This window comes from Numenius arquata, chromosome 2 (genome assembly GCF_964106895.1).
Source record: "Numenius arquata chromosome 2, bNumArq3.hap1.1, whole genome shotgun sequence".
Lineage (NCBI taxonomy): Eukaryota > Metazoa > Chordata > Aves > Charadriiformes > Scolopacidae > Numenius > Numenius arquata.
In genome coordinates, this window is record NC_133577.1 from 36,799,974 (window position 1) to 36,826,530 (window position 26,557).

The following is a 26,557-nucleotide window of genomic DNA, read 5'->3' on the forward strand; positions in this document are numbered from 1 at the left end:
TCTCATAACCCGACCCTCTTTCCCTAAGTTATTACACAACTACAACAGTATTATTACAGTGGGAAAACTATGTACTGAAATGTTTGGGGAGACCAGCACTGAAACAGCACGTGTGAATTTAATTTCAGCTGCCTGTGTATGTGTCTTGCATAGTTTCAAGCCACTAGGAACTAGCTGATAATCTAGTTTGGCCTCTTGCATAATCTAAGACGTACATTTCCCTCTGGTAGGAGACTGAACATACTGTGCTAAAGAACTTGTATTTTTAATAACAGTACAGCTAGTACTTGCCTAATGTATACATTTCAGAAAGTCTTCTTTTGATGGCCTTGGGGAGATGCAGAATTTACCATTTGTTACACTATATCCTCATTGCATAAACCCAGTCTTAAATTCTCTATGGGGACACTGTCTCAGTCAGTACACAGGACAAAAATCACTTAGCTAGCAGCCATTCAGTATTTTATTTTTGCCCTTTTTATTTGATGCATAGCCCTAAAAGCCTTGTTTACTGCACATTATCCCAGCTCTGTTCTGAAGGCAGAATGATTAATTTCTTTACAGGCTTTTCTATAGTGCTCATCAGATGCTTCTAACTTGTTATGTGCAATTTCCTAGCTTTTGGAAAAGCATACAAAGGAATCCCATTATGTGGCATCCTATAACTACTGCCATGATTCATATCAGCAGGGATAGACCAGACCTTTGCTATCTTAGTTAACAGGTGTAAACCACAGGCTGCCAGCACAGCCAAACTAAAGGAGATGAGGCACATCCTTAGGCAAGTGATTTTCACTGGTATTTCCTGGTACCAGGATGGGAAGATTCAGAATTTTAAGGAGACTGAAGGCTATGGAGTAGAAGTACTCTTACAGGTTCACACTCCTTTGTCTCTCTCATAAGACTAACCCCTTTAATTCGTCCTTTCCAACATGCCCACCCCACAACCCATGTCCTTAGCCCAGTCTCATTCTTCTTATCTATCCAGTCTTACCCAGTGTTACCTATCTTACTGTATCTTATTTTCTATCTATCCTTATTTTTCTCACTTTGTGCTGAGTTTTATCTTTCCTCTTCTCTACTTGCTTATGGACTGAGTCTCTGCCGCCAAATTTCCTATCTTACTGTCTTTTTCACCTCTCCTAAAGTGTACTCCTGTCCCTTGACTAAGAGATGATGGAGCTTACTGGGGTTTGAGGGGAAAAAGCATTCACAGACTCCTTAGAGGTTTCAGAAATACCTATCTAGTAAGAATGTATAAAATGTGTTTTTTAAAGATTGTAACTTGGGTAACCTAGGAGGATTTTCTCTGGGATGGTAAAAAGCACATGGTAAAAAGCACATATGTCTACACATATGGGTGGTCTACACAAAGACCACCCATTCCTGACAAAACTTGGAGACACTACAGCATAAGAAGATGTCACAGAAGCCTTTGAAGTCTGTTCTTTAGCCCCTTTTTCATAAACAGTTAAGCCATGTTGGGTGACATTTTCCAAAGTAAACTGGGCCAGAGCAGATGTGAATCTCAGAAATTTTTATTCCAAATGACTATAGTTTCAGAAAATTGCAGCAACTGAAATGGGAAGACACAGTATGTGGTTCTGCCCATAAAATAAGACAAAAATGAAAGCTATTAGTATCTTGTTGGCATCTAACTCGACGTCTGCTTTGATATCAGTGACTTGTCTGAAATCATAGCACTAACTGAGCAAAGAATGTCATTCTATCCTGACCGGTTTTGGTAAAGCAACAAAGTTGCTTTCAAAGTTGGTTCACAGCAACAAGCAGTATTATTGCCCCATATAAGCCTGATATGTGCATAGTTGTTTTGTAACCTTCTCCTGACATACGTACCAGCTATTCATTTGCTGGTTTTGCACCGAATGTTCATTATTACCAAATATCTCATCCCTTGCCTGTAGGTTCTGCTATTTTCTCTCAATAATAAATTCATTTTACATTGTGTGCAAACCTCATCAGGACCAAGCTTACGCCAGGAGATACAAAAATCTGCTAGCAAAGACACAAAGCGATCACATGGATGTAGAATTCCTGTAAAAATTAAATTAGTCAAGAAAGACTTCTAAAATCCCAGAGAGACCTAGTAAGGGATACAGTTAACAAGACACGTCATTGACGGAATATACTTAACTGTTCTGATTTCATAAAAGAAGTGTGTTTTCATCTTCCACAAAGCTCCCTGTATTATTATTATTAAGCTCTAGGCCCTGTGTCTGTAAATAAGGTTGTTTTGGTGATAGCGCAACAGAAAAAATACTTGCTGGATAGGCGTGTTACCAAAAAAACCCACAAATGTGGATTAGCGCCCCTACAAAAGGTTGGGACTAAGCCACATCTTAAGATAATAACAGAATAATTTTATTGTAAACTCATAGTTTATCTTGATTTGAGTAGACACAAGACTCCAGCCCAAAGTTTACAAACCCCATATATATTTATATTCTATAGTTATTTAGTTCTGATCTTTCAAACACCAGTGTACTGCTTATTTAAAATGCATAACAGTTAGTAGGAAAAGCAGCAAAGACAAAGAGCGCATTGACTTCCAAAACTATCAGTCTTTATCAATTAAAATATTTACTTTTGACACAAGTCCTAATTAGTTAAAAACATTCAATCCAGTCTTAAAATAGAGGTTCAAGCTACCCAATTTATTCTTGGAACAGTCACTTGCTCTCAGGATTAGGAAGACAATGGCATCCAGAGCAAGCATGAGCCCTCTCCCCTCTTATTACAGTTAATCAGGAACATAAATACTATAATGGAGCTGAGCCCCTGCAAACTCACCAGGCTGTGCATAATTTCCACTCCAGCTGGATTCACTGTGAGCGCTTCATCATACAATTGCTTAGCCTCCTCCAAATTACCTTTCATCTCTGCAAGCCTCCCACGCATGTACAGTACAGCATGAGATGTGGGGAAAAGACTAGCTGCCTCCTGGATACAAAAGCCTGCTTCTTTGAGATGCTGTTGTTCCATGAAGAGTTCAGCTGAAAAAACACAAAACACAAAAACCAAAAAACACCCTACCATTAGTTGAAATAAGTCAGAGACCTTTCTACCCATTAATTACACATCATCTCCCTTAAGCATATTAAAACATGAGGCCGTGATCCTGCACAGTGCTTAGTACTACAGTTAGTGCTTACTGTCACAGGTGGATTCACTGAATGGATCTTTTTTTAATGCTAAGGGCGCTGTACAGATGTTCATGGATATCTTTAGGTGTTGTCCTGACAGAGGACGGCCTTAAGAATTCCTCAATCAGGAATGTAAACAGTGCTGAACTGAGCCCTAAGGAAGCAGGGCTGGTAGCCACTTGGAGCCATCATAAGTATTTCCAAATAATCTAGGGAAAAAAAGAACAGAATAAGCCATCACTGTCTACCGAGAACTTTAAACATGTCAGAGTAATAGGATACATCTGACTGAGCTGGACATTAGATAACTCATTTAAAAGAGTATTTCCACATTTTAAAAGGTGATTAAAAGTGTTTCGTTATGCTTATTTGTCTAGCTTATGAGATAGCTGTTTCTTTTTCAGAGACTATTAAAATCAAAAGGCTTTTATCATAGAGAGTTACTTATATTGTGTATTCACACATTTACTTCTTCATACATACATAGAAAAATAAAAGAGAGCTCTTGGAAGAGACTGCTCAAGTCATTTACTTTCTTCAACTATCAGCAACTATCTTAGTGGTTTTCTTAGAAAAAAACCTAACAGGCATACTAATGTGCTTGACTGTAAATTTGTTAATCAAATAATTTCTTATGTTAAACATAAATTCCATAACATATCTCATGGTTAAACTTTAACATTTCTCAGGATTTGGACTGTATCATCATTGGACTAGATGATCATTGTTGGTCCCTTACAACTGAAATAGTCTATTCTAATTCTAGATTTATTATGCATTAAATCCTGGCAGAAGGCTTCAAAAGTGATACTCAAGGTTCACTGCCACACCTAACTGAAAAGGGAAACTGTTTTTAGATATATGCATGTATGTATGCATATATGTATGCATGCACATATGTATATAAAATAATTCTCTCTTCATGCAGCAGCTATTGCTCTTTGGTCCATAACCTGTTTGTGTTCTACACGTTATCACTGCAAAAGCTCCAAGTCTCTTTTTTTTTTTTTTTTTAAACTGATGTGGTAATGCACTAAGTATTGACAGTTCAAGAGTCCAATTCGGAATGACTAATTCAGACTCCAGATTTAGATAAATAATTCTGAAATTAGACACAACCTTAAATGCCCTGACTTTTAAAGGTAGTGAATATTCTCAGAAAGTTTCTGTGAAGGGGGGGATTGGCCTGAAAATTCCTCTTAAATAGCTTTGAAACTCTGCCAGTTTCAAAACACTGGGAGACCCAGAAGACTGTGGGGATTTGGCATGTTGGCATGGAGCTTGCTGGGTAGAGATGAGCAGGAGAGCATCTAAAAGGCAGTCCTGCTTGACCATGGAAAGGCTCCTCCTTGGCCTATTTGACATGAGACTGGGACCACAAATAGCACTTCTATTGGCATATTGAAAGTAACAATATTATTGAAATAACAGCATGGCTGAACAACCTTCCACTTCTAAAGTGGTCCTTCCAGAAGAAGGGTGAGACATCATCAGGAAAATTCTTGAATATTTCTTAGCAATCTCTAGGTTGTGCTACAGATAAATGTCATTCTCCAAGGCTGTCAACACGAGAAAAACATTAGTTCCTTGGTAAGAGCTATACTCTTAGAGAGTGACTCATATACTATTTCTCTCTGGTTAATCATTATAAAATCTCAGCATGCATCCCTTCCCTTGGCTCCAAGAGGCTGCAGCTATCTATAATAACAGAAAGCAAGGCCATGTACCTTGTCAAGCTGAGTATGTGTGCTGCCTTATTCAAAAGTTTGTGGGAGGACAGTATTTTACTTGTACTTCCCAAGGAACAGAGCATTTTCCTGCCAAGTGCTGCATAGCAGCTGATGCCATGCATGTGGCAATAATGAGGATGGGGATGTGCAAAGTGACGATTCACAGCCTGAAGATAAACACTTCATTTGCAAAGTTAGCAGAAACTCAGCGGCACAGAAGAAGGGGTGAAATCCTGGCACTGTTTGAAGTCAGCAGAAGTTCTGGATACTGCCATATTAAAAGCTCTATTAGCAACTAACACCATAATGTGACTTGTTTCATTTCAGAAAAAAATAAGGAGCAAGGGGGTTTAGATGTGAAATCACACACAGCCGGTGTTTCATTGCATACAAAATGGAGAGTACTTATTCTTTCTTTCAACAGTGCCTGTAAATCTTCTTCAGTAATAACAATTATTTAGAGGAAGTGCAGCAACACAGAATCTACAAATTGTATTTTATGGTATGGTAATGTAGCATATTAAAGTTCAGTCCATTTCTTTGCAGGCTCAATAGTCAATAAAAAATGATTTAATGGTGTGGGAGGCCTAATTTGCATAAAAAAAGAATGAGAGAGGTGCCTTTGGGTTACGAAAGGAAAGGAGTGCACCCACCCAGCTAAAAATAGACATTAAGGGAAATCATTTAGGCCTGCTTTAAAATATGTTTTCTGTAAACTCATTTTTCACTTCTATTACATACTCATTTTATTTACAGATTAACAAGATACGCTTATGCAACATGGAATAAAAACACAGCTAGAGGCAGAAATCAAACCCAAAAAACAAGGACTCATTACATTTATCACGGTAATACTACTGCCTCCTCAATGGTACTGGAAGTACCGAAACACCTGCCTTTGCATTACCTAGGTTAGCAGCTTCCTGTCCACTAGATTATTCAGCTTATCTCCTTATATCACCTAATCATGCTGTAAATAAACATCTAACCAAATTAGCAGCCCTCGTGAGGAAGTTCTGTTATAGAGACGTGGCACCCAATTACACTCCAAAGAAGAGGGTATCTCCTCAGGCTGACACCGGTAGAGAAGATCTGTAATTCTTATACTGTGAAAGGTTCAATACTTCATGGAAACTATTTATGAACCTCCAACTACTGGATGACATTGTTCTTGGTACTGACATTCTTCACAGCTGTGAATCCAAAAGCCACAGTGGAATCCAAAGTGCAAGCCTCCTTGCACTCTCTCACTTAACATCATCTTCATAAAAACTTAAACAAATTTACATTCTGTTTTGAAGTAAGCAACACCAATGGCTCTCTGAATGCTACTGAGCAAAGAGAGATGACCATCCTGGATGTACCAACTCCTCTACTAGCATCTCTGTAGTAATGCTAGAAACTCTGAGCGTGAGTGATTAATAGGAAATATTTCAGGATTTTTACACATCATATGGGCTGAGACTGTGCACTGCATGGGTGGGCAAAGACAGAATGAATCGTGCACTGTCTCCTTCATTCACTAATTGAAGCTTGAACCTGCACCCACTGAGACCACAATGAGCTATCCAGCTGACTCCAAGGTCCAGCCTAGCTTGATTTATTTCTTTCCCATATCCAACTTATGCTTCCGATCCATGGTGTCCTGCAGTACTGTCCAGCCTACTCTGCTGTTCTTCCAGAAAACTGTCATCTCTTCTTGTGGCTGTGGCTGCCTCTATCTTGACTTGCAACTAGACTTCCACTGATCCACCAGTCTTAATGCTGGGCCCAGTCCCTGAGAGCAGCACACATCTCCACTCAGATTATCATTAACTTCTAGTATGAGCTCCTAGTTCTTCCAGCTGTTTCTGCTAGCATTTAAGTTCATCTACAGTGAAGATCTCTAATCAAGTGAGAATTGCCAGAAGTGTATCATCTACTCACCTGAAAGACCAGTAACAAACGCACAGACCGAAAGCACTTCCCAGAACACTGAGAAAGCAGGTCTCCTGCAGTCAGGTTCCTTTTTTCATCTCTATGATAAATTATTTGACAGACCTCTGTTAGGGAGTCCATCAGAGCAGTAACAACAGTGTAATCCAGTCATGTTTGCATCACAGAGCTAGTCTGAGAAACAGTTGCCTGCCATCACCTTGAATGCTGACTCTATTCCCCATTTTCTATGTGTTTCAAAGCAGTGTCAAGAGTGAGTGGGCTTGTCACCACAGAAGCAGCAACAACTGTGATTCTAGCCAAAAAATCAAATGGATTTAAAATGTATTTCTATGATGTGAACAACCTAAGAGTTAAAATTTCATTCCTTGCGAATCACGTTTGGTGTTATCCAAGACACAGCACTTAACTCCCACAAACAGACTGCTCCACATCACTCGGTCGCATGTGCCTGTTGGACCTAAAGCACTTGTCTACTCTCATCCACCCCAATAATGCTACTGCAGAGCGACACAGCCAGCACAACACAGCCAGATGACCAGCAGGATGACACAGTGGGGAGCAGCCCTTCACACTTTAAGAAGGTGAGAGCACCTGTGAGGATGTGTAGGGAGGTGATTTCTGTTCCACATCATCTGCCTTCAGGAGCTATTAATGCTTGTTACTGCAGCAGCCCTTAGCCAGCTGGAAAGACCCACTCCTCTGAGACAGCTCTGCCTTCAGCAGTGAATACAGAGCTATTACCTTGACAAAGGGTTCCCCCGCTACCTTTTCTTCCTGGCAGGTGATGTTTAGTCATTGTTCTATATTATGACACCACCTTGCACGCAGTAGCTTGACAATTCACGGGCAGATTTGATGGAAGATTCCTCAACCCGTATCCTGACTGCAATAATTTCATTCGATGCAAACCTTTGATAGAGAAATGAAGCAGAACAGAAACTGCCATGTGCTCCCATCCACCTGAGGTCAGCTGCATGTTCTTTTGAATGAGGCAACAGATTTACGTCCTCAAAGGCTGTCTTTGCATGCAAAATGGTAGTTAACTGGAGTCCAGGGACCCACTTTAAATTTCCAGGCTTCGGGTCTCACAGGGACTGAAATGGCTACTAAGCTTATTTACAAATACAGGACTAAAGTGAACATTTCTGGAAGCAACACAGAACTACCACAAGCTACCTTCTGTTCTAAATAGCACGCTCAAAACATTACTTGAAATACTACAAGATACCTGGTTCCCTCATGTGAAGTGGGGCCCTGCTCACTAGTGAGGAAACAGCTCTTTCCCAGCTTTGAGAAGCAAGCCACCATCTTCTAAGTAATAAGGCCACCTCTGATAAGGGTGACATAAAAATGCTTCTGTTGGAAGGGCACCTTTTGGGTTTTCTTGTGTTGTCACCAAGTTGGGTGGGAGTGTTGATCTGCTGGAGGGTAGAGAGGCTTTGCAGAGGGACCTAGACAGGCTGGCTGGATGGGCTGAGACCAATGGAATGAGGTTCAATAAGGCCAAGTGCCGGGTCCTGCACTTGGGTCACAACAACCCCAGGCAGCGCTACAGGCTTGGGGAAGAATGGCTGGAGAGCTGCCTGGCAGAAAAGGACCTGGGGGTGTTGGTCGACTGTCGGCTGAACATGAGCCAGCAGTGTGCCCAGGTGGCCAAAAAGGCCAACAGCATCCTGGCCTGTATCAAGAACAGTGTAGTGAGTAGGACCCGAGAGGTGATCGTCCCCCTGTACTCGGCACTGGTGAGACCCCACCTCGAGTACTGCGTCCAGCTTTGGGCCCCCTACCACAGGAAAGACATTGAGGTGCTGGAGCAGGTCCAGAGAAGGGCAACGAAGCTGGTGAGGGGTCTGGAGCACAAGTCTTACGAGGAGAGGCTGAGGGAGCTGGGGTTGTTCAGTCTGGGGAAGAGGAGACTGAGGGGAAACCTTATCGCTCTCTACAACTACCTGAAAGGAGGCTGTAGAGAGGCGGGGGTCGGTCTCTTCTCCCAAGTTACAGATGATAGGACAAGAGGCAATGGCCTCAAGTTACGCCAGGGGAAGTTCAGGTTAGATATTAGGAAATATTTCTTTACTGAAAGGGTTGTCAGGCATTGGAATGGGCTGCCCAGAGAGGTGGTTGAGGCACCATCCCTGGAGGTATTCAAGAGAGGAGTTGACATGGTGCTTGGGAATATGGATTAGTGTTGGGTGGTGTGGTGGTGTGTGTGGTTTGTTTGTGGGTGTTGTGTGTTTTTGTTTGTTTGTTTGTTTGTTTTTTGTTTGTTTGTTTGTTTGTTTTCATCGGTTGGACTAGATGATCTTAAAAGGTCCCTTCCAACCTAGGTGATTCTGTGATTCTGTGGTTCTGTCTCTCAAAACATGTATTACTGGCTATAGTCAAAGAAAGGACTTCTAAGTCTTCATATTCCAGCCCAGTCTAGTATAAATTCCTGTTTTCTGTTTCTGGTGTGAATAAGTGTCCTGCTTCCTTCTTCATGACTATGTACCCTTTAACACTTGCCCAAAAGTTACTGAGCAGCTGGGGAAATACTAGTATTTGGTATCCTCTGACATTCTACGGGTACCACTGGCAGTTCAACATGTTTCTCTCCATCTCTTAGCAAAAGATGCACAGACTGTTTAACAAAGAACATTGCTAGCTGCTGCCTGTATCCTTCACAAGGGAATGGTCACACACGTGCACATTTCCATGGCCCAGATTTCGAGAAATGGCATGTGCTCTTTGAAGACCATCCATGCCAACGGATTATCAGTCCACAAAGTTTCACGTCCTGCTCCAGCAATGAGAAATATCCAGAAGCCTCAGCATCCAAAATGCTGAGTATACCTATTATATACTAATTATACTAATTATATGTTAATATGCACCCAAGACTCTTTTGACTTTTTAAATTCATTGTTGATAGAAAATAAAAGAAACTAAGCTGAGGGTGTGGATCAAAACCTAGTATCCTTGAGGACGTTCAGATAAAGAGAAATAGGGAATTTGGCAATCCTTAGCCTGCAGCAGAAAAGCCTAGGACAGAGCTTGCTAAATCAGGAGGCTTAGCAGAACCACTGCTGCCACCTTAACTTCCCTAGTAATATTTTGAAGGGGACCAAACCAGTTCACTTTACCATTTCTATCATCTCCAGTGTGAAGTGTTCCTACACTCTCCTAGTAAGTAAACACTGCAAGGCAGCCATCTTTGCAGTACACCTTTACTCTCTTCAGTAATAGCTGTGTAATAAAGGACTCCCTCCTGCTCCCCCTCGCCAGGATCCAGCTTTTCACACTGCTTTGTGTCACTGTAAAGAGCTACAAAAATCAGCAGTGCTTATGGAGCTTAAGAACTCAAGCAGTGAAAGGGGAAGTTCTAAGTTTGAAATTCTAAAATTTGAAAGCACTTTTTTTTTTTCTTTAAGCAAAAGAGAAAGAAAAACATTGGAATTGCTTCAACAACCAGTGCTGCATCATGGGACAGTATCTGATCCCAGCTATTCTGGCAATTTCAGTAAAGTTGTCTCCCAAACCTGATGAACACCTTTAATACTGGAGCTAATAACTTGAGGGGGCTTAGGATCACTAAAGGCTTCGGGAAGGAAGAGCATTTAAATACTGGTGCGCAAGCCGTGCAAATAACAAGCTGTGCTGGGTGAGCGGAGGGGCAGCAGGGGAGGGCCCGGCCGTGCCCTTGGCTGCTGCTGGGGCGGCCGCAGTGCGGCTGTGCGGCCACGGGCCAGCCGGGGTTGGAGAATCAGCCCACTGGCCCCGACGACATGTTCTCGTGGAACACAGCCCATCTCCTCTAACACAGCTTTTTCCCAGGAATTGGCCCATGCAGAATAAAATAAATAAATCTCAAGCGTTTTGTGAAGGGAGGAAAAAAAAAAGTTCCTGCGGTACACAACTCGGGGGAGCAGATGTTTTTCCATTAGCTCACTGTTCTCTGCTGCACTGGCTGTCTTTACATTTCTTGCTCGTGGCATGTTCATTATAATATTTTTTTCCCAGGGTAAACTTTAGCACATTACTGAAACAGCAAGTAGCCCGTTCCAGCCCCACTGTGAGCATATGGAATAGTTATCCTAGTAGTTTTTCTTAAAACGCTCCTTTAAATTAGCCTTAGGTCTACCTGGTGAGGTTTGCAGGCTGCGCTTAGCAGGCATTCAGCCAATCTTAGATCAAATTACCAGACCTACTTTGCTGCGAGTGGCCATATTTGGTAAAGTATTGGGATAGTCAAGAAGCTAAATTGTCAGATATAAAGTACTAGTAAAGACAAACAAAGTGGACATTGTAGTTAAAAGTAAAGCTTAAAATAATATAGCGACGGGAGCTGGAATATTAGAACTCTCATTAAAACTGGCTTGCAGCATTCTAAAATGCTCCATATAAGTAGAGCATACAGTTATTACTTCCTGGAAATATAATCACACATACTTCAGATAAGAAATCACTTCAGTTACCCAAAGAGCTTAAAACTATTAAAACCATTTCTTTTCAGTACTGACACGCTTTGCTCTCTGGATCAAAAGTGATCTTATAAAAATGTCAAATGAAGGTAAATTTTGGTCATAAATTTGAACCATTTCAAGTACGTTTTCCTTAGCCAAACAGCATGATTATATTTTCTAAACAGAAAAAAGGAGTACTGGCATGATTTTAGAAAGGAAATAAGGGGTAGAAATAGTTCCTAGGTCAGAACTCTTCTCTTGGTGACACAAGCAGTATTATTACCAGTAATCTCTAGGATTCTCCTTGCAGCTCTTCCTGCAACAAGAGACAGAAGGAGTTAACAAGCTCTACCAATGCCGCAGAAGTTCCTTCTCTCCTCTCAAAGTTGAATTCAAGCTCTCAGTCATGAAAAGTAGAACAAAGAGGAAAAACAGGCATATGGGTCGCATAAAGACCACCTCTCCTGGAGCTGCACCACAGGAGCATGTGCACTGCAGCACCCTTCCGGAGTACTCCTTGAAATGACCTGTTTCTCAGACTTGGGGCCAAGAACAATGTTAAGGCTTATTAATGTTAAAGCCTAATGAGACAACTCTCTCCTTTTAAGAAGCCGTTACATTTCAAGAGGACTGGGAGGTTATTGTTAAAAGGGACCAGACAAGCTGTCTTAATCACAGTCTTTGCTGCAGAACACTTGAAAACAGAGTATGCCTATTAGTATTCCTCTAAGCACGCCTGCCGCAGGGAGTGGACAACCTCTCCAGTCTTTGGGGACAGCAGACCTTGTACTATTCCAAAGCTAATTGTGACTACCTACAGGGAAATCAGGAAGAGGCAGAAACCCACTGAAGAAATGTGCTAAGTTCCCTGCTGCAGATGACTGTACTCCCAGCTGGTCCTACAAGAGATGGCCGAACATAGGATTAACAGTGAGAATTCACAGTTTTATTTGGATGTGTGAAAGAGAACTCTTTCTGGAGACCACAGATCCATCAAGTAGCTCTTTGGTTGCTTACAGCAAGCTACAAAAAATTAGCTTGCCAAAGTTCAGTAGGCACTGCTGCAGGGGAAGCCAAGGTGCAGCATCCATTATAGTGCAGCACATTTGGACTTGCAGGGCACTTCCAAAGCTGCTGCTTTATTATCTTCCCTACATAACTGTGCTGGTCATAAACCCAGAAAAGTTACAGATAAAAATGCTAACTCTATGCCCTCTTATGCGTGAGATAAGTATCTTTATTGCAGGACAAAAGAGCTTAACTGTTTGCATGGGGTTCATATCCTCTTCAGCCACTATTAAAAGAATGCACGTTCTCACGCACTAATTGTGAGACCAGTGAGGAGTGCAGCAAGAGCTCTCCAGCTCTGAGGGACTGAGGATGCTTCTGCACAAGGCTGAAACTCCTATTGCAGCCACAGGTGGAGGGTGATACTGTAAGAATTCCCCTACGTAAGCACCATCAGATAGCTACCACCCACTAACAGTTCCCTTGCAAGCAAATGTACTGGCTTTGTGGCCCAGCCTGGCTGCTGGACGGCTGTAAAAACAGCCTCACACAGCTGCGGGATAGCTGGTTTTGTATCCTTCTTTCCAATATCTAAGTGCAGAAAGCTCTAACTGGATCAGCTGGTTGGTACGATTAGTTTGCATGCCTTGGGATATGAAGAGGCATGGGAAATGTAATGGCTCTAATGGAACCCAGACACGATTGCAGCCTGGCGCTCTAAATCCAGTCACACGCAGAGACAGGGCCAGCTGTGTCCTGTTGCTGTCTGAAAAGGACAGATGCTTTGTTATAAATTTACTGTAGTATGAGGTTAGGAAATTATAATAATTTTATCTAAAGATTTATGATTCATGCTAAAAAGGTTAAAGTGTTAACGACAACAAAAACAATGATACACGGGTCATTTCCCAAAGGCAAATTAACAATTTTTCCCCTTTAGAGATAGGACACCGAGGTACGAAAAAGTTAAGCAACTTTCCTAGAGTCACAAGATGAGTCATTGACTGAAAAAGGACAAGTCCAAGCTAAACCCGTAGAAATCTGCAGCATACTGGTGCAGCTCTATCATGAATATGAAGGGACTCCGGATGCAGGCATCCAAATGTTATGCTAATTGCCTGTTGCTTTCCACAGCTGTTAATTTTGGGGTGAGCTGTCATGCAAAAGCATGTGACTACCTCAACTATTTTTAACCGTGTCTTTCTGTTTAATTTGTTGTTTATGAAATACCTCTATTTTGGAAGTTATTAACTTCTTACAAGTACACTTGTTCCTCCTTTCCCCTCCTTCCAGATGGGAAAGAGTCTAGGACACAGGGTCAGTGACACTCTTTTGGACTATTCCACTCATTAAGCCCAGTGTAAGATCTGACCCACTTCAAAGAAGTCCTCTAAATATTTAGGCGCTGTGCCCTCCTCCACAGAAAGTAAAGACTACCCCAAAATACCTGCATCTCTCCTCACCACTCAGGATACCAGGATGCAGCAACTTCCACACTGCTGCAAGACGAGAATGGGAAGTACCTCACCAAGAGCTCATTAATCTGCATCCGTAACAATAACTGGCTTCAGTAACGAAATTACAAAGCAGTCACAGTATGTATTTTCAGAATATCAAGCTCGATTCAAGGCCAGTTAAAAGTAAGCATGAAACAAAACAAAGATTTAAAAATGATGGAATAGGACAGAAAAGTTACAGCTTATAAAAATAAATTTTGTCTAAAAGAATTAATTAACACCTTTGACAAAGGTACTGGATTTACACTGAAAAGTAATCATAGCAATTCACAGCTAGGTCTCAGCAACTATTAGGTCTTTATTGCTTTTGTCTTTTCACACAGCAGCAAAAATGTAAACTGCCTAGAGCTATCTGCAGCATGATGGACAACAGACACCTGACTTCTCATCACAATAATCTCTGGTTATTTTGCTCCCCACCAGCCTCCTCTGCAGCCTTAGATCAGCAGCATAAACTGAATAAAGCGAAATCTTGCTAGTGATTTTGAAGCCCACAGCACATCATTGAAATTTACATACACACAAGCCATTAAGTGAACACTTGTGATTAATTTAAAGGATGATGCATTCCATAAGGTAACTGCTTTTGTTCTTTAATAGTTAGTCAAATTGTAACAAAAAGAATGTCACATATTTTGTACCAGAACTGAAGTCTAATTGGTAGGAAATGGCCCACAAAAACAGCTATAAAAATCTTTGCTGAGAAGTAGGGTGAGACTGCCAGGTTTTATGTGAGAATTGTCAATTGTACAGATTAGCTAAATGAGAATTTGAAAGGTTCTCCTGCATACAGAATAGCAAATTATCAGCAAGGTTCCAGTGGGCTCAGCTTTTTTTTTTTTTTTCTCCTTGCAAATGGTAGCAGAAACATCTAAGAAGCAATCACAGCACTCAAATGTAATTTCAGGCGCACAACTGTGGGCCAAGTTGTGGAAGAAAAGCTGTGTCTTTTGAGAGCAAAATTGCAGGGTCAGAACTCTTTATCAGTCCTGAAAGGCTGGAATGCAAATGGTAGAATGTGCTGTGCAACTCTGTTCCTCACCAAGTGTCCTACATAAAAGCCTTTCATGAGTTTGGAGATCGCCTCTGGGTAGAGTTCTTTCTCACTGTTCTCTTTTTCCCTTTACATGCTCTGCTGTAGCATCTCTGCATGAGTGCCTCAAACTGACATGCAACCTACAAGTCCTTGGGAGACTCAAACAGTCAAGGATAAAATGAGTGGAAGACTTGCTCTTTTTAATAATTTTCACTTAAACCTCAGCAAAGATTGGAAAGTTCCTAGTCTAAAAATAATATTTAACACATGGTTTGCCCAGTCTTATTACAGGAGAGCATGTAGGAAAAGGAGAATGAAAATAATTGTCCCTACCAACTACCATTTGTTAATGAAGAGCTACCTACCCTCTTATTTTAACAGCACATTTCACTGATGACTGAAGTTTTCTGTGTGTTATGGAAAAATAGAGGTCAGCTGAAAAAACTCACACTACTCCAGTATTTTTTATTTTTTTTGTTATATTGAATCAAATAAGTGGTATTTAAAAAAACAGCTGGGATAGAAAGGCAGAGTCTCTGCTGGAATAAAGTGATTTTCAACTACTGATTTCAACCACTTCATTAATACTTAGGTCATCTCAGTCACTGCTGGAGGGAAAAGGAACTCCAGGTGCTCCAGGACTTACCAGCTTGTAGCCAAATTTGTTCAAGAGCTGTCCACAGCTGCATAGGTCCTTGCTTCATTGCGCTGCTCTGCATAGTTATTTCGGACATGGCCTGTTCCAGTCTTGATGCAGCAAGGGAGGAGGCTCGCTGTGATCCTATGGACCAAACAAACAACAACAATATGCATTTTATACTTCTTTGGGATACTTCTTTGACTCATGGAGGCAGCCTGTCTGATTCTCAACTCACTGTGTCAGTTTTATGTAATAAGAATTCCACTGGATTCTTGGGTGACCAACTGGAGAAACATGTTTTATAACAGGTTAATTTACTGAAAAAACCCACTAAATTACCCAAGGGCTGCAGCTCAAACAAGCAAATTAAGAGACAGACAGTAATTTTATAAAGGTCTGCTTAGCATTCATCAAGGAAGCAACTGCATTTTGCTCATTTGGAAACCAGAACTCTACCATCAAATATTTCCCACAAATACTTATTAGTAACCCATTTTATAAGCACAGTGTCCCCATACAATTACAAAATATGGCCAACTAACGTAAAATCTTAGTACAGCATTACAGAGTAGCTTGGGACCATTCACACAGCACACACATTTCAAGTGACATCAATATTGTTCTACTGGTTTAGAGGCAGCATGGTTTTTCATTTAACCTTGGGGAGCAGAGAGCTCAGTGCTTTGACTATATTAACCTTTAGTATGTGCTGTAACATTTACGCAAGAATAAAATATTTGGCACCCACATCTCTGGGACAAAACATCTCATCAAAAGCTACTCCCAGAAAGAATGCATGGGCAGAGACCACATTCTCCAGTACAGCAAGTGGGATTATACTGGTGAGCCGACATCTCAGAGGGATACCCAAGAGGATGGTAACAAAATAAGAAGCTACAAAATGAGATTTCGGAGGTGGCTTTCTAAAGATTTGGGAAAGAAATATTTTAATATACATAGGTTTAATGTGATTTTAAGGTTGATAAGCCCTTTCTCTGGAGAGCTGCTGTGACCGAAGCACTTGCGCTGATTAGCGTTACTCTTCAATCTATCCTTACAGGCTGACCTTGTAGACCCCAAGATCCTGGAGTTAAAATCCTGCTTTCTCTCACTACAGCCACCCTGAGGGAGCAGCAGAGCCTAGGAATGGGTGCTCAGAGAAGCTGGGATGGCTCTGGGCAAGGGAAGGGACAGAAGGCAAAAACCCTGTCATGGGGCATATGCATTAAGTGGTCTCTCTGAGATGGACAGCATGCTCTTCCAGCTGGAGCGTGCTGAAGAGAGGGCTGCCAAACCACACCTCCTCGCCAGCAGACCATCACATGGGGCCAGGGCACCAGCAGGAAAAGCAGCATGGTCCCCTGGCTGAGGGCCCCTGGCCAGCACTGGGACCCAGCCTTCTGCTGGGACCGAGGGGAAGCACATGTCCACCTCACACTCCTTTGACACCTTTGCAGCGTGGGGCAGGATACGGCCCACTGCTTTTACCTAACCTGAAGCACACCTGCCTCTGAGCATGTCATGGCTAGGGAGAGGCCACAACTGCAACTCGAAGACTAAAACTGCTAGGGGAAATATTTGTCCCATTATCTCACCGCTAGCTAATGTCATTCATTTTAAGCAGGAGAACTTCAAAACAGCCCTGCAGCGCAGGCGCCTCCCACGACTCCCTTGGAAAATGCAAATGTGCTCTTCCTAGATGCATTTCTTAAATTCCTACATATTTTCAAAGACATTCCTGATCTAATGTTCCAAGAGATGACAGTGCAGCAATGCAGCAATTACGGCTTTAATGGTACGGTAAAAGCCATTTTGCTTTGCACTGAGAATTTATTGTATTTAATAGTTTATTTAACAGATCCATCTTCTGTTTCACTGCACGGATTCCTCCCCCTGCCCTGCCCACTCACACTCCTCTCCCCCCATCCCTCCCTCCACCTAGGAGAAATTTCACCCAGGAATTTAAGTCAGACAAGGGTTGTTTAACACAGGGAAAACTACCAGGCACTCACCCCTGGCTATCCAAAACATGGACAGCTTCTTTGCAGTGCAGCAGCAACAAGAAAACGCCCATGTGAACAGCTAGTGATGTTATTTAGGAGCACTCTGAAGTTAGGGCAGACCTCCTGTCTTCTAGATTGGCAAACTTGGAAAAAATTATCCGGGCTTTGGGGATTTTGCAGTCAGTCTAACCAGATTCTTATATTAGCACTCCTGATCATCTTACTATGCTTTGAAAGCAACTTCAGTATCACATTTCTCTGCCAAGACTGCCCTCTTTCAGAGAGGCTTTCTAGAGCTGTGTTTCTTGCAAGCAGTCATACGTAATGCTGGTCTGATTGCATTAGGTGGGCAGACGGGTTGGTGTTTTTTTCACATCCTCACAGAGCTCAGGGAAATCCTCTTTTCCTTGCAAGTCAATCCAAGGAGACTATGTCACTGTAAGGCACCTTTCTGCATTTTGGAGAGGTTCACACACTGCTGTGAGGCTGAACAGCCACTTAGGATCTACTGAAGCTTTTTTCCCTCACAAAGCAGGCTTTACAGGAATATCACTATTAGCTAGTTGCACTTGAAGGAACACAAGTTAGCTGCTCCTCTTCCCCTTCTTCATCAGCCAGGTAGTTGCCACGAGGGGACAGCCTGCGATTTGAGACTGATGTTGGCGAGTGCTGTGGGCTTCAATCTGCACAGCCATAAAAACGAAACCCAAGTTACTTAGTAATTTACAGCAGAGGCTCTTTGCATTTAACAGCCTTTGACATTCCAGTCCTCTGATGTTTATTTTCTTTTCCATTTCAGCCTACACAAGGAAGCAAACCACACTAGGCAGAGACCATCCGATCCCTTCCCATCCCTGCCCAGCCTCAGACACAGATATGCTCCTTGTTCTAGACACACACATGCCAGATGAAAAGGCTCTCTCCATCCCAGCACATACCTGCACGTTTGCTACTGCTGTTCTTACCCATTTCTACTGGACGAGTCACAGAAATGCTCCTAAAAGCTTGTCTGCCCAAATAACTGTAAGAGAAGGTCTTTGCCAGCTTGGCCCTTCTGGACTGAAAGGAGCTGAGCCACAGCTCTGAACCTCAAGCAAGCAATATGGTGACCCTGGGGGTGGACTGAAGGCTACAGGAGCCAGAACAGAGTATACCTCTAACACGCTGTCTCCAGAGAGAGGAGGTAGGCATGTATCACGCTGGTATCACTCTGACCTCAGGGTGGCAGGGGGAGCCAGAAAAACTTGAAGCAACACTAAAAGAAAAAAGTCTCTGAACGTCTCATTATAAAATATCTCTTCCTAAAGAAATGTACATCTTTATATGCTAAAAAAAACCTCCACAAACCTGTCTCACAGAACTTTAATGTCATGCCTCAAAATACTTGCAAATGTTGGCATAAGAAGATACCACATCAATTTGTTATTTTAGTGCAGTGTCTTTCTCTTTTTAACAGCTCCACTAGACAGAATATAAACTTCACATTTTACAATAAAGCCTTCCACACATTTTGGAAAGAAATCATAAAAATAACAAAATTGATTTTGTCATGATAAGCTCTGCGTATAAGCCATACAAAATATATCTAAATAATTTTAAAACACCATTCTAGGGTTGTTATAAGACCAAGAAGGACCAAGCTTAATATTTTGCATCTATGAAAAAACTGCTATCAAAATAGAAATGTATCTCAGTAGATTTACTAGGCTTATAAGAAACACAGAATTCCCTAGCCTAAATCACTTCAGGCAAGAGCATTATAAGATAAGACTAAATCAGAAAAAGAATGAAACAGCAAGGCAGCTGACTGATATCAGTGAATTTAGTTAGGAACACTGCTTCAGTTAGGAGAAGATGAAGAAAATAAAGACGAATTAATCTTGCTGGCAGCAAACCTAAAATTCTGGCACAGCAAATAATCTCACTGTGGTCTAACTGAGGGAGAGGCCGGTGTCAAACCCGGCCGCAGTAATCCCCCCTTCAGTGAAGAGCCCAGATATCACAGAGCGCCTGTGCATCACAGCGATACTGCCGTACGCTCCTGGGGGATTTCACGATGGAAACCAGAGCCTGTTCCAGAATGATGCAAAAAAAAAAAATCAGACCTCCTCCCTCCTTCAAAGCAGCCAGCCACAGCTGCAGCTCTGGGGAGACACAAGGGCAAGAGGGGCTAGAGCTGTACTCTCCGGTCTCACCTCCTACTGTCTTCCAAGAGGATCCCAACCAGGACAACAGACCCAGCTGCCTCCTCTCTGCAGATGGAGAACAGCAGCACCTAGAGCCTACAGAGCAGCGAGCCACAGACCCTTGCTGAAAACAGCCAGCACCAGTTCTGCGCTAAGGCGGATGGTGTAATTCCAGTACGAGCCCCATCCTTACGTCCATCGTGGGCGCAACCGTGTTAGCATGGAAACCTACAGTCTCGAAGTGGAGGAGGAATACATTTCTTGGCTAAAACCAAACTGCCTTCAGTGAAAATCACTTTATGTGCATGAAAAGCTGATTTAAAGCGTGCACTTTTTATTAATTTGCTCTTTCTGGCAGGCAGTACCATGGCACAGAGCACTTTCTGATGAATTACAGCTGCTCCATTGCACGTTGGCTGCGAGAACTGGGCTAAGCGCAGGCTAGAACAGGTACCCAACCCAGGTGCTTCTTGAGGAGGGCACTACACAGAGACCAAGCATGCCTGAGCTTTGCTGTGCCTCCGGAGGAGGTGCTGCAGGTCCGCAGCAGAGGAGCAAGCAGAAGGCAGGAGTGAGGTCTTAGAAGGGTGGGCACCCCAGCACGTCAAAATATTACAGGCTCTTCTGGTGACAGTTTGGTCTCAAAATGTCAAACCACGCTGTGAAGTGGGTGTAGTCCAAACTTGGCCACACTCCTTTCTCCAGACAATTACAAAGCAAGGCAAGAGATCTCCAGAAGAGCATGGGATCCACACCCAGAATGTCTTTTACATACCACGAAGCACCAGCTAGAACTGAGGGGACAGGGATCAGTCCAGGCTCAGCCCCACAGTCTAGGCACCATAAGCCACTCACTGTTTCAGCAGCAGAATGGGAATTGGATGGGTAACAGAAGTACTATGACAAACTTTTGGGTTTTATTGCTTATTGCTGATGGATTCTGCAAACTATCTACAGTGTTTTCCACGCCATTTTCATATATTCACTGAAACTGGAAGTCCATTTTACTTCCAAGCATCAGGGATGACAGGGGATATTTCACAAATCTTCACAATTATCAGTGATGACAATCCTAAATGATTTTGCATCACCAGGAAACTTTCATGTCATATCTACTCCCTTTTCCAGATAATTTTTAATATGCCAAACAGCATATATTCATTTAGCATATCCTCTTCATCTCTCTGTGCTGAATTTGGCCTGTTCTCTTTAAATAAGACGAAGACTACAGAACACTGCCATATAAACAATGAGGAAAAATGACCTATACAAAATACAGAGACTCATCTCAGCAAAGGGTAATAAAAGGGAAATTGAATAAAACGATTAAAAATTACATAAATATGTGTGTATAGACTCAGTAAGATTACAATGTCATAAATATAGACCCTAAGGGTTTAACACTACAAACAAAAGAGCAGACATGCTGAATAATGTTTTGATATTTGAATATTTGTATGCTCAAGACCTAACTCTGCAATGCTTTTTAACCAGTGGCGGGTGTAAATGGGGGTTAAACACACATAGTTTAATACAAGTCATGTACTAAACACATAATAACTTGTCCTCCATCTCAGCCATATGTGCTGAGCATGTGACTTCAGTTCTATCAATTCCAAATGTTCAAGATTAAGACTCAGACAAACCCTAATTCCCTAGCCTTAAAGCATGAGGCTTGTTTAAGTGTTAGGTATTTAAAAAAAATAAGCTTTTACTTTCTTCTTATCCAGTTTCTGAGTCTGTGAGGTTCATTTTTTTTTATGAGTGTTTGTCTACATCCACAAGGGTAGAAAGTTGCTTCCCTAAAAAAATGGTTCAGAATTAAAAGGCAGGTTTCTCACACAATCATCTGATTTTGAGAGTTAAGGTTTTAAAGGAAGCACCAACTATCATGAGACTTCTGATAAAATCACAAGTCAGCAGCACTCTCTGAAAGCCTCCTTTGCCCTTCCTGCCAAGATTAGCTTTTATGTCTCAGTTATTTCCATCTGACTGTATCTGTTACTGTGAACGTATATTTACGATATAATAAAGCATCACAAGGTTTATGTACAAATCCCAAACAAAATCACCTTCTAACAGGAATTGACACTCTCACTCAGCTTTGAAAAACCACAATAATAGCTGGCTTGATCAGATCATCTAAAAAAGGATTAAAGTCAGGGGGGAGGGAAGGGGTAGTGGAGAAGAAGGAAAAAAAAAAAAAGACTGAATCATACAGTTCTTGCAGAAGTATTCTGAAGTCCCATTTAATACCTTTCATGCTTGTCTCAGAGAGACTTGTAAAAGAAAGCAGGAACTCATATCTTTGATTTATGCATGAGGAAGCCAAGGTAGAGACAAACCACAGTGACATGTTCTGCAGCAGAGATGGCCCTGGAGGCATATCTGGACCTTGTGACCACCAGCAACATATGTATGAGCACCCCCCCCACCCCTGAAGAAAATAAAACATTTCTCTCTCAGAAAAGCATGCATTTTGGATAGGAAAGCACAAATCCTGTTTGCTTACCAGAATCGGTATCATGAGCATCCGGGAGTGTGAGATGCAGTCCATTATGCTTTTTGATCACCGGTGTTTCAGTCACACTACTTCCTTTCTCAGAGCCACTGTAAAGAAACAAAACTGTGTTACCTGGCTACCTTTTAGTAGAGAGAAAATGTTCTCCTTGAAGCAGCCAACAGTCTCATCTAGCTGCCACTGGAACTGAAAACTCAAGTCTTCCGGTTTCAGGCAATTAGCTTCTTGAATGTGTTGTTTTAACACCCCCACCCCTCCAACGGACAGGAAGGTCAGACACAGTGACTAACAAGGGCTCCATGGTACGTGCCACTATTAGTCCATTTGGCTCTTGCGGTTTTTGTAAACCCCTGGACGAGGAACACGTGGAAAGCTACAAGCCAGACCAGAGGAGGCCAACCAGCAACCCCATGCTCAGGAAGAACCACTGTCCCTTGGGTTTGTCTGCAGAAGATTTGTTCACAGGTCTGCTGTGCAGATCCTTCTGAAACAGACCAATTACCACCTTCCACCCAGGTGCTAATTTCTTCATTTCAAAGGAATCGTTTTCTCCTCTTCCACCTTTGTTCTGTTCAAACAGAGGAGGAAGATAAAAGCTACCACATAGCACCACTTTATGAAAGGACTATCTGGTCTGCTCTTCTGCTACACTTCTGTCTTCACAGCAGAGGTCTTCCAAAGGGAACTCCAAAAAAAAAAAAAAAAAAAAATAATGTGCCTAATGAAAATCACTTAACACAGATCTCCTGAGCCTTCTTGTCACCACATAGTCTGCCATCCCCCCAGGATCAGATGGTGATGATATCTCCTCTCATCATCTATTAAGGTACAAAATATCAAAAGGAAAACTGACTGCCCTGGCTACTTTTTCTGGCATGCTTCCAAGGCTGCAGATCAGCCTTTGGACAATATTCCTCCCAGGAAACAAGCTGTCACAGAGTCATGATTGCTGTGGATGCCCCATCTTCCAGTATGATCGATCCTTTGGTAGAGATTGCACAGGATTCCCTTGGATTTGCATTAATTTAACAGAAGAATTAGCTTGGGACTGCTACTTGGTTTTAAACATGATTATTCTGTTATCACAGAAAACAACAGCAAAAGATAAACCAGATCTTGACCTTCACAGCTAACAATCTAGGACTGAAAGCCACTTACTGTCATTCATTATAGTGGTAATCATATTTACAGTAGCTAATTAACCTTTTACTTGGGCTTTGGCACCAAACATTACAGTTTCTGTTAATGGACCCTGAATTCTTGGGCATTTGACTGCACAAACCTCCAGCCTTGACTGGGCCTTCCTGTCTTCCATACTGGTTTCCACGTTGATGCCCCAATTTGAGAATTTGTCATGTGGTGAGGGGGACAAGGGAAAATTAAATTCCCTGCCCTGCGCCTCAGCCTTGCCTAGCCACGACTAGCCCAAGTGTAAGTGCCCTGGCTGGGGGCTGCTGGTGGAACCGTAGGGGCATTTCTGTCCTGCTGGTGTGTTGTGTATGCAGGAACATGGCAGCTGCACTTCAAAATGCTACTCCTGTGAGACAAGCACTGCTTTGATGTGGCAGCCATCACCATGAACATGGCTGAACACTGGTTTACACGCTATACTTCTACACAAAAGACAGGGGAGGAGATTGGTGGATGGCCTAAGTTTGGCCCCAGTAAAACCTGACCAGAGGAGAGCAGCATTCAGAGAAGGCTTGATGAGGTGGCCTCAGTTAACAAAATGCACCTCAGTACAGCCAACAGCATGGCTTTTTAACTGGGAAAATAGACTGAAATCTCAGCCTGAAAACCAAGTAGACTGCATTATGCAAAACAGCCACTCCCAACAGCTTTATTTGTTATGCTGGAGAAGGGCTGAAAATGAACTGCTCCTTCAAAGCTGCAGTACGAGGCCTTCAGCCAAGAAAGCTTTTCCATGCACCACGGAAGGGACAGAAGCCAGATGATTTACCTTCTGCATATGGCACTGGAAAGGCTGACAGTGGGACATGTTCCCACTCCACTGCCCATGTTTTTTAAAGGTAGTTGAAACAGTGGATAAAATGGTGACAAAAATTGCTGAAGAAAATGATTGTGAGAAACTGCAGAGGCCCCAGTTTATCAGAGAGAAGACAAGAGGAGACTTGAACATGGCATACGAATAGCTGTCTGGGGAGAAAATACTGGGCTCTGAAAGACTCTTTAGTCTAGCAGAGTCTCAGTAAGATTGCAAAGCCAGAGAACTTAAGCCAAACAAATGCAACCAAATGTAACTAAAGGGCAATTTAAGTGTGTGGGCGATAGCTACTGATTGAACTAGTAAAGAGTACTGGGTACAACAGCTCTCAACTTCAGGTAAATACAGGCTTCTCTTTTCCAAGAGGCACTAAAAAATATCTGTGGAAAGTCTTACTGACAAGAATTCCCCTTAAGTTCCTTTGCAAGCCCAACCCGGAATATTTTACATATTTGTTAGCTGATAGTGCTGCAATTTGCTTAATACAAGGGGCTTCCTGGGTCACTGAATCCAGTCTAGAACTACAGGTGCTAAGTTCATTCTTGTTGCCTTTCAAGCAGTACTTCCCAATACAAAATGCTTTATGAAGTATTTTTTGAGAAAGTCAAAAAGACCCACTGGGAATAGCACTGAAATACATATTAGAGTTCCTAAGAGCAAAAGCAAAGCAATTTGTTTTGTTTAGGCTTTTATGGCTAAAGCTTATCAAAAGCCTCTAAAGCTATCACATCTTGGGTTAAGTATAACAGCCAAAGCACAGCTTGAGATTCGAATGCGGTCCAAATTTGTCTGTTTTCCAATGTACTCTCTTTCAGTGTCAGGCTTGCAGCGCCCCCCCTGCAAGAATAAATCTTACTCAGTCTTAATTGTTCAGTGTGGATTTGATCAGCTTCATGAGGACTACTCATGGATATAAAGATTACTCATGTGAGAGGTACATGATTGAGTCCTTAGCTAGAGACTAAGGCCTAAGGAAATCAATGAATCCAGCTTGTAACAGACCATTTCTCTGCTGCTATGTAAATACCTTGATTTTTGTGTTTGGTCTGCTGCTCATTAGCTAAACCGACCAGGAATTACTAATAATCCCTCAAGGACAACTTGCATATAGACATGCATCATTCTGTACATATGCTTCTGGTGTTTATAAAGCTTATGTAAATGCATACAGAAATTGGGGAACAATACAAGCTACATCAGTGTGCTGTCATGACTGTTGCCATCAAGTATGCTGTCCTTCCGATCAAACACAACCTCTACGGATATTACAGGTGAGAGATAAGCAGAGTCTTGGGATAACATTCTCAAGACAGTTAGTTGTACAGTGGTAGCATGACTGGGGCAATATCCAAAGGGTGTGGGAAGGAAGAAAACCCAACCTGTTAACTTTCACGCTTTCTAAACTTTTCCTTTTGGAGGGGAAGCAGATGAGAGGGAGGGAAAAAACAGGCAACCTAGCACTGTTTAAACACAGATTTATTAGGACGGGAAAGAAGAAAGATGCTACATCCTTCACTCCTTTCCTTGCCCAGTTAGCAACAGGCTATGCGACTGGCATGCAACCACAGCATATGACAGAGACTTGGATGTGTGCCTTTCCTTGGCTTACTCAGTTCAGGACTGTATCACCCCCACACATTCCTGGGTGGTGCCAACTACTGCAGACTATGAACAATAGCTGATCGATGCTCAGACTATTGAGAAAAAATAAATAAATCTGCCTTCCATTGTGGATAGCTGTATACGGATAGAGATGTTCAGACATTCAGATCAAAAACTCTTGGTTCAAACTGCTTCTTCAATCTTAAAATCTTGAGATTTCTTTTTTTTTTTAATCACAGCTAGAAAGATTATTATCTTTCTTTTTAAACAGTGCTGTTTATTACCATTTTGCAAAATAAGTATATAGACAATTAAAGAAGATAACTGCATGTCCATTATGAAATCTGAACTTGTAGGAGAAAGCCTACCTGTGCTGTAAAACATTATATACCATCTGCCACATCTGCAACATATGTCTGCATGTCACCAGAGCCTCTTCAGGTCCTTTATGTATCCATTCCAGTTTTACTTTGGTGAAGAGTAAGCTGCAAGATGAAAAAGAGTAACTTCTGTTTTATTGGCATCTCATAAACGTGGAGAATCAGTATCACTCTAGCGAGATCCTGGCAGCCAGCATTTTTACTTGCTTTGTATGTGCAGCAATAAAAGAAAACACGGTAGCACAAAACATTTCATTTGGCTCAACTTTGATTCCCCACAAGGAGATGAGAGGATTAACAATATTCCTCAGCTGCAGTCAAATTTGCGTCACAAAGCTGGCAGGACAGTGTTAAAAGCAACGCATTGCAAAACTAACAAGGTGAA

General features: G+C 42.0%; 1 protein-coding gene across 2 annotated transcripts in view; it reads right to left on the reverse strand.

Annotated features, from left to right (window-relative positions):
* The window catches only part of TTC7A (tetratricopeptide repeat domain 7A), a 182,558-nt gene that overhangs the window by 35,790 nt on the left and 120,211 nt on the right, over positions 1-26,557 (reverse strand). For both annotated transcript variants that reach the window (XM_074144216.1, XM_074144215.1), the window contains 4 exons: positions 26,161-26,277; positions 22,177-22,274; positions 15,482-15,616; positions 2,812-3,014 (listed from right to left, as the gene is read on the reverse strand). In XM_074144216.1, the coding sequence (XP_074000317.1) occupies positions 2,812-3,014; positions 15,482-15,616; positions 22,177-22,274; positions 26,161-26,277 (553 nt within the window). The remainder of the gene's footprint in view (positions 1-2,811; positions 3,015-15,481; positions 15,617-22,176; positions 22,275-26,160; positions 26,278-26,557) is intronic.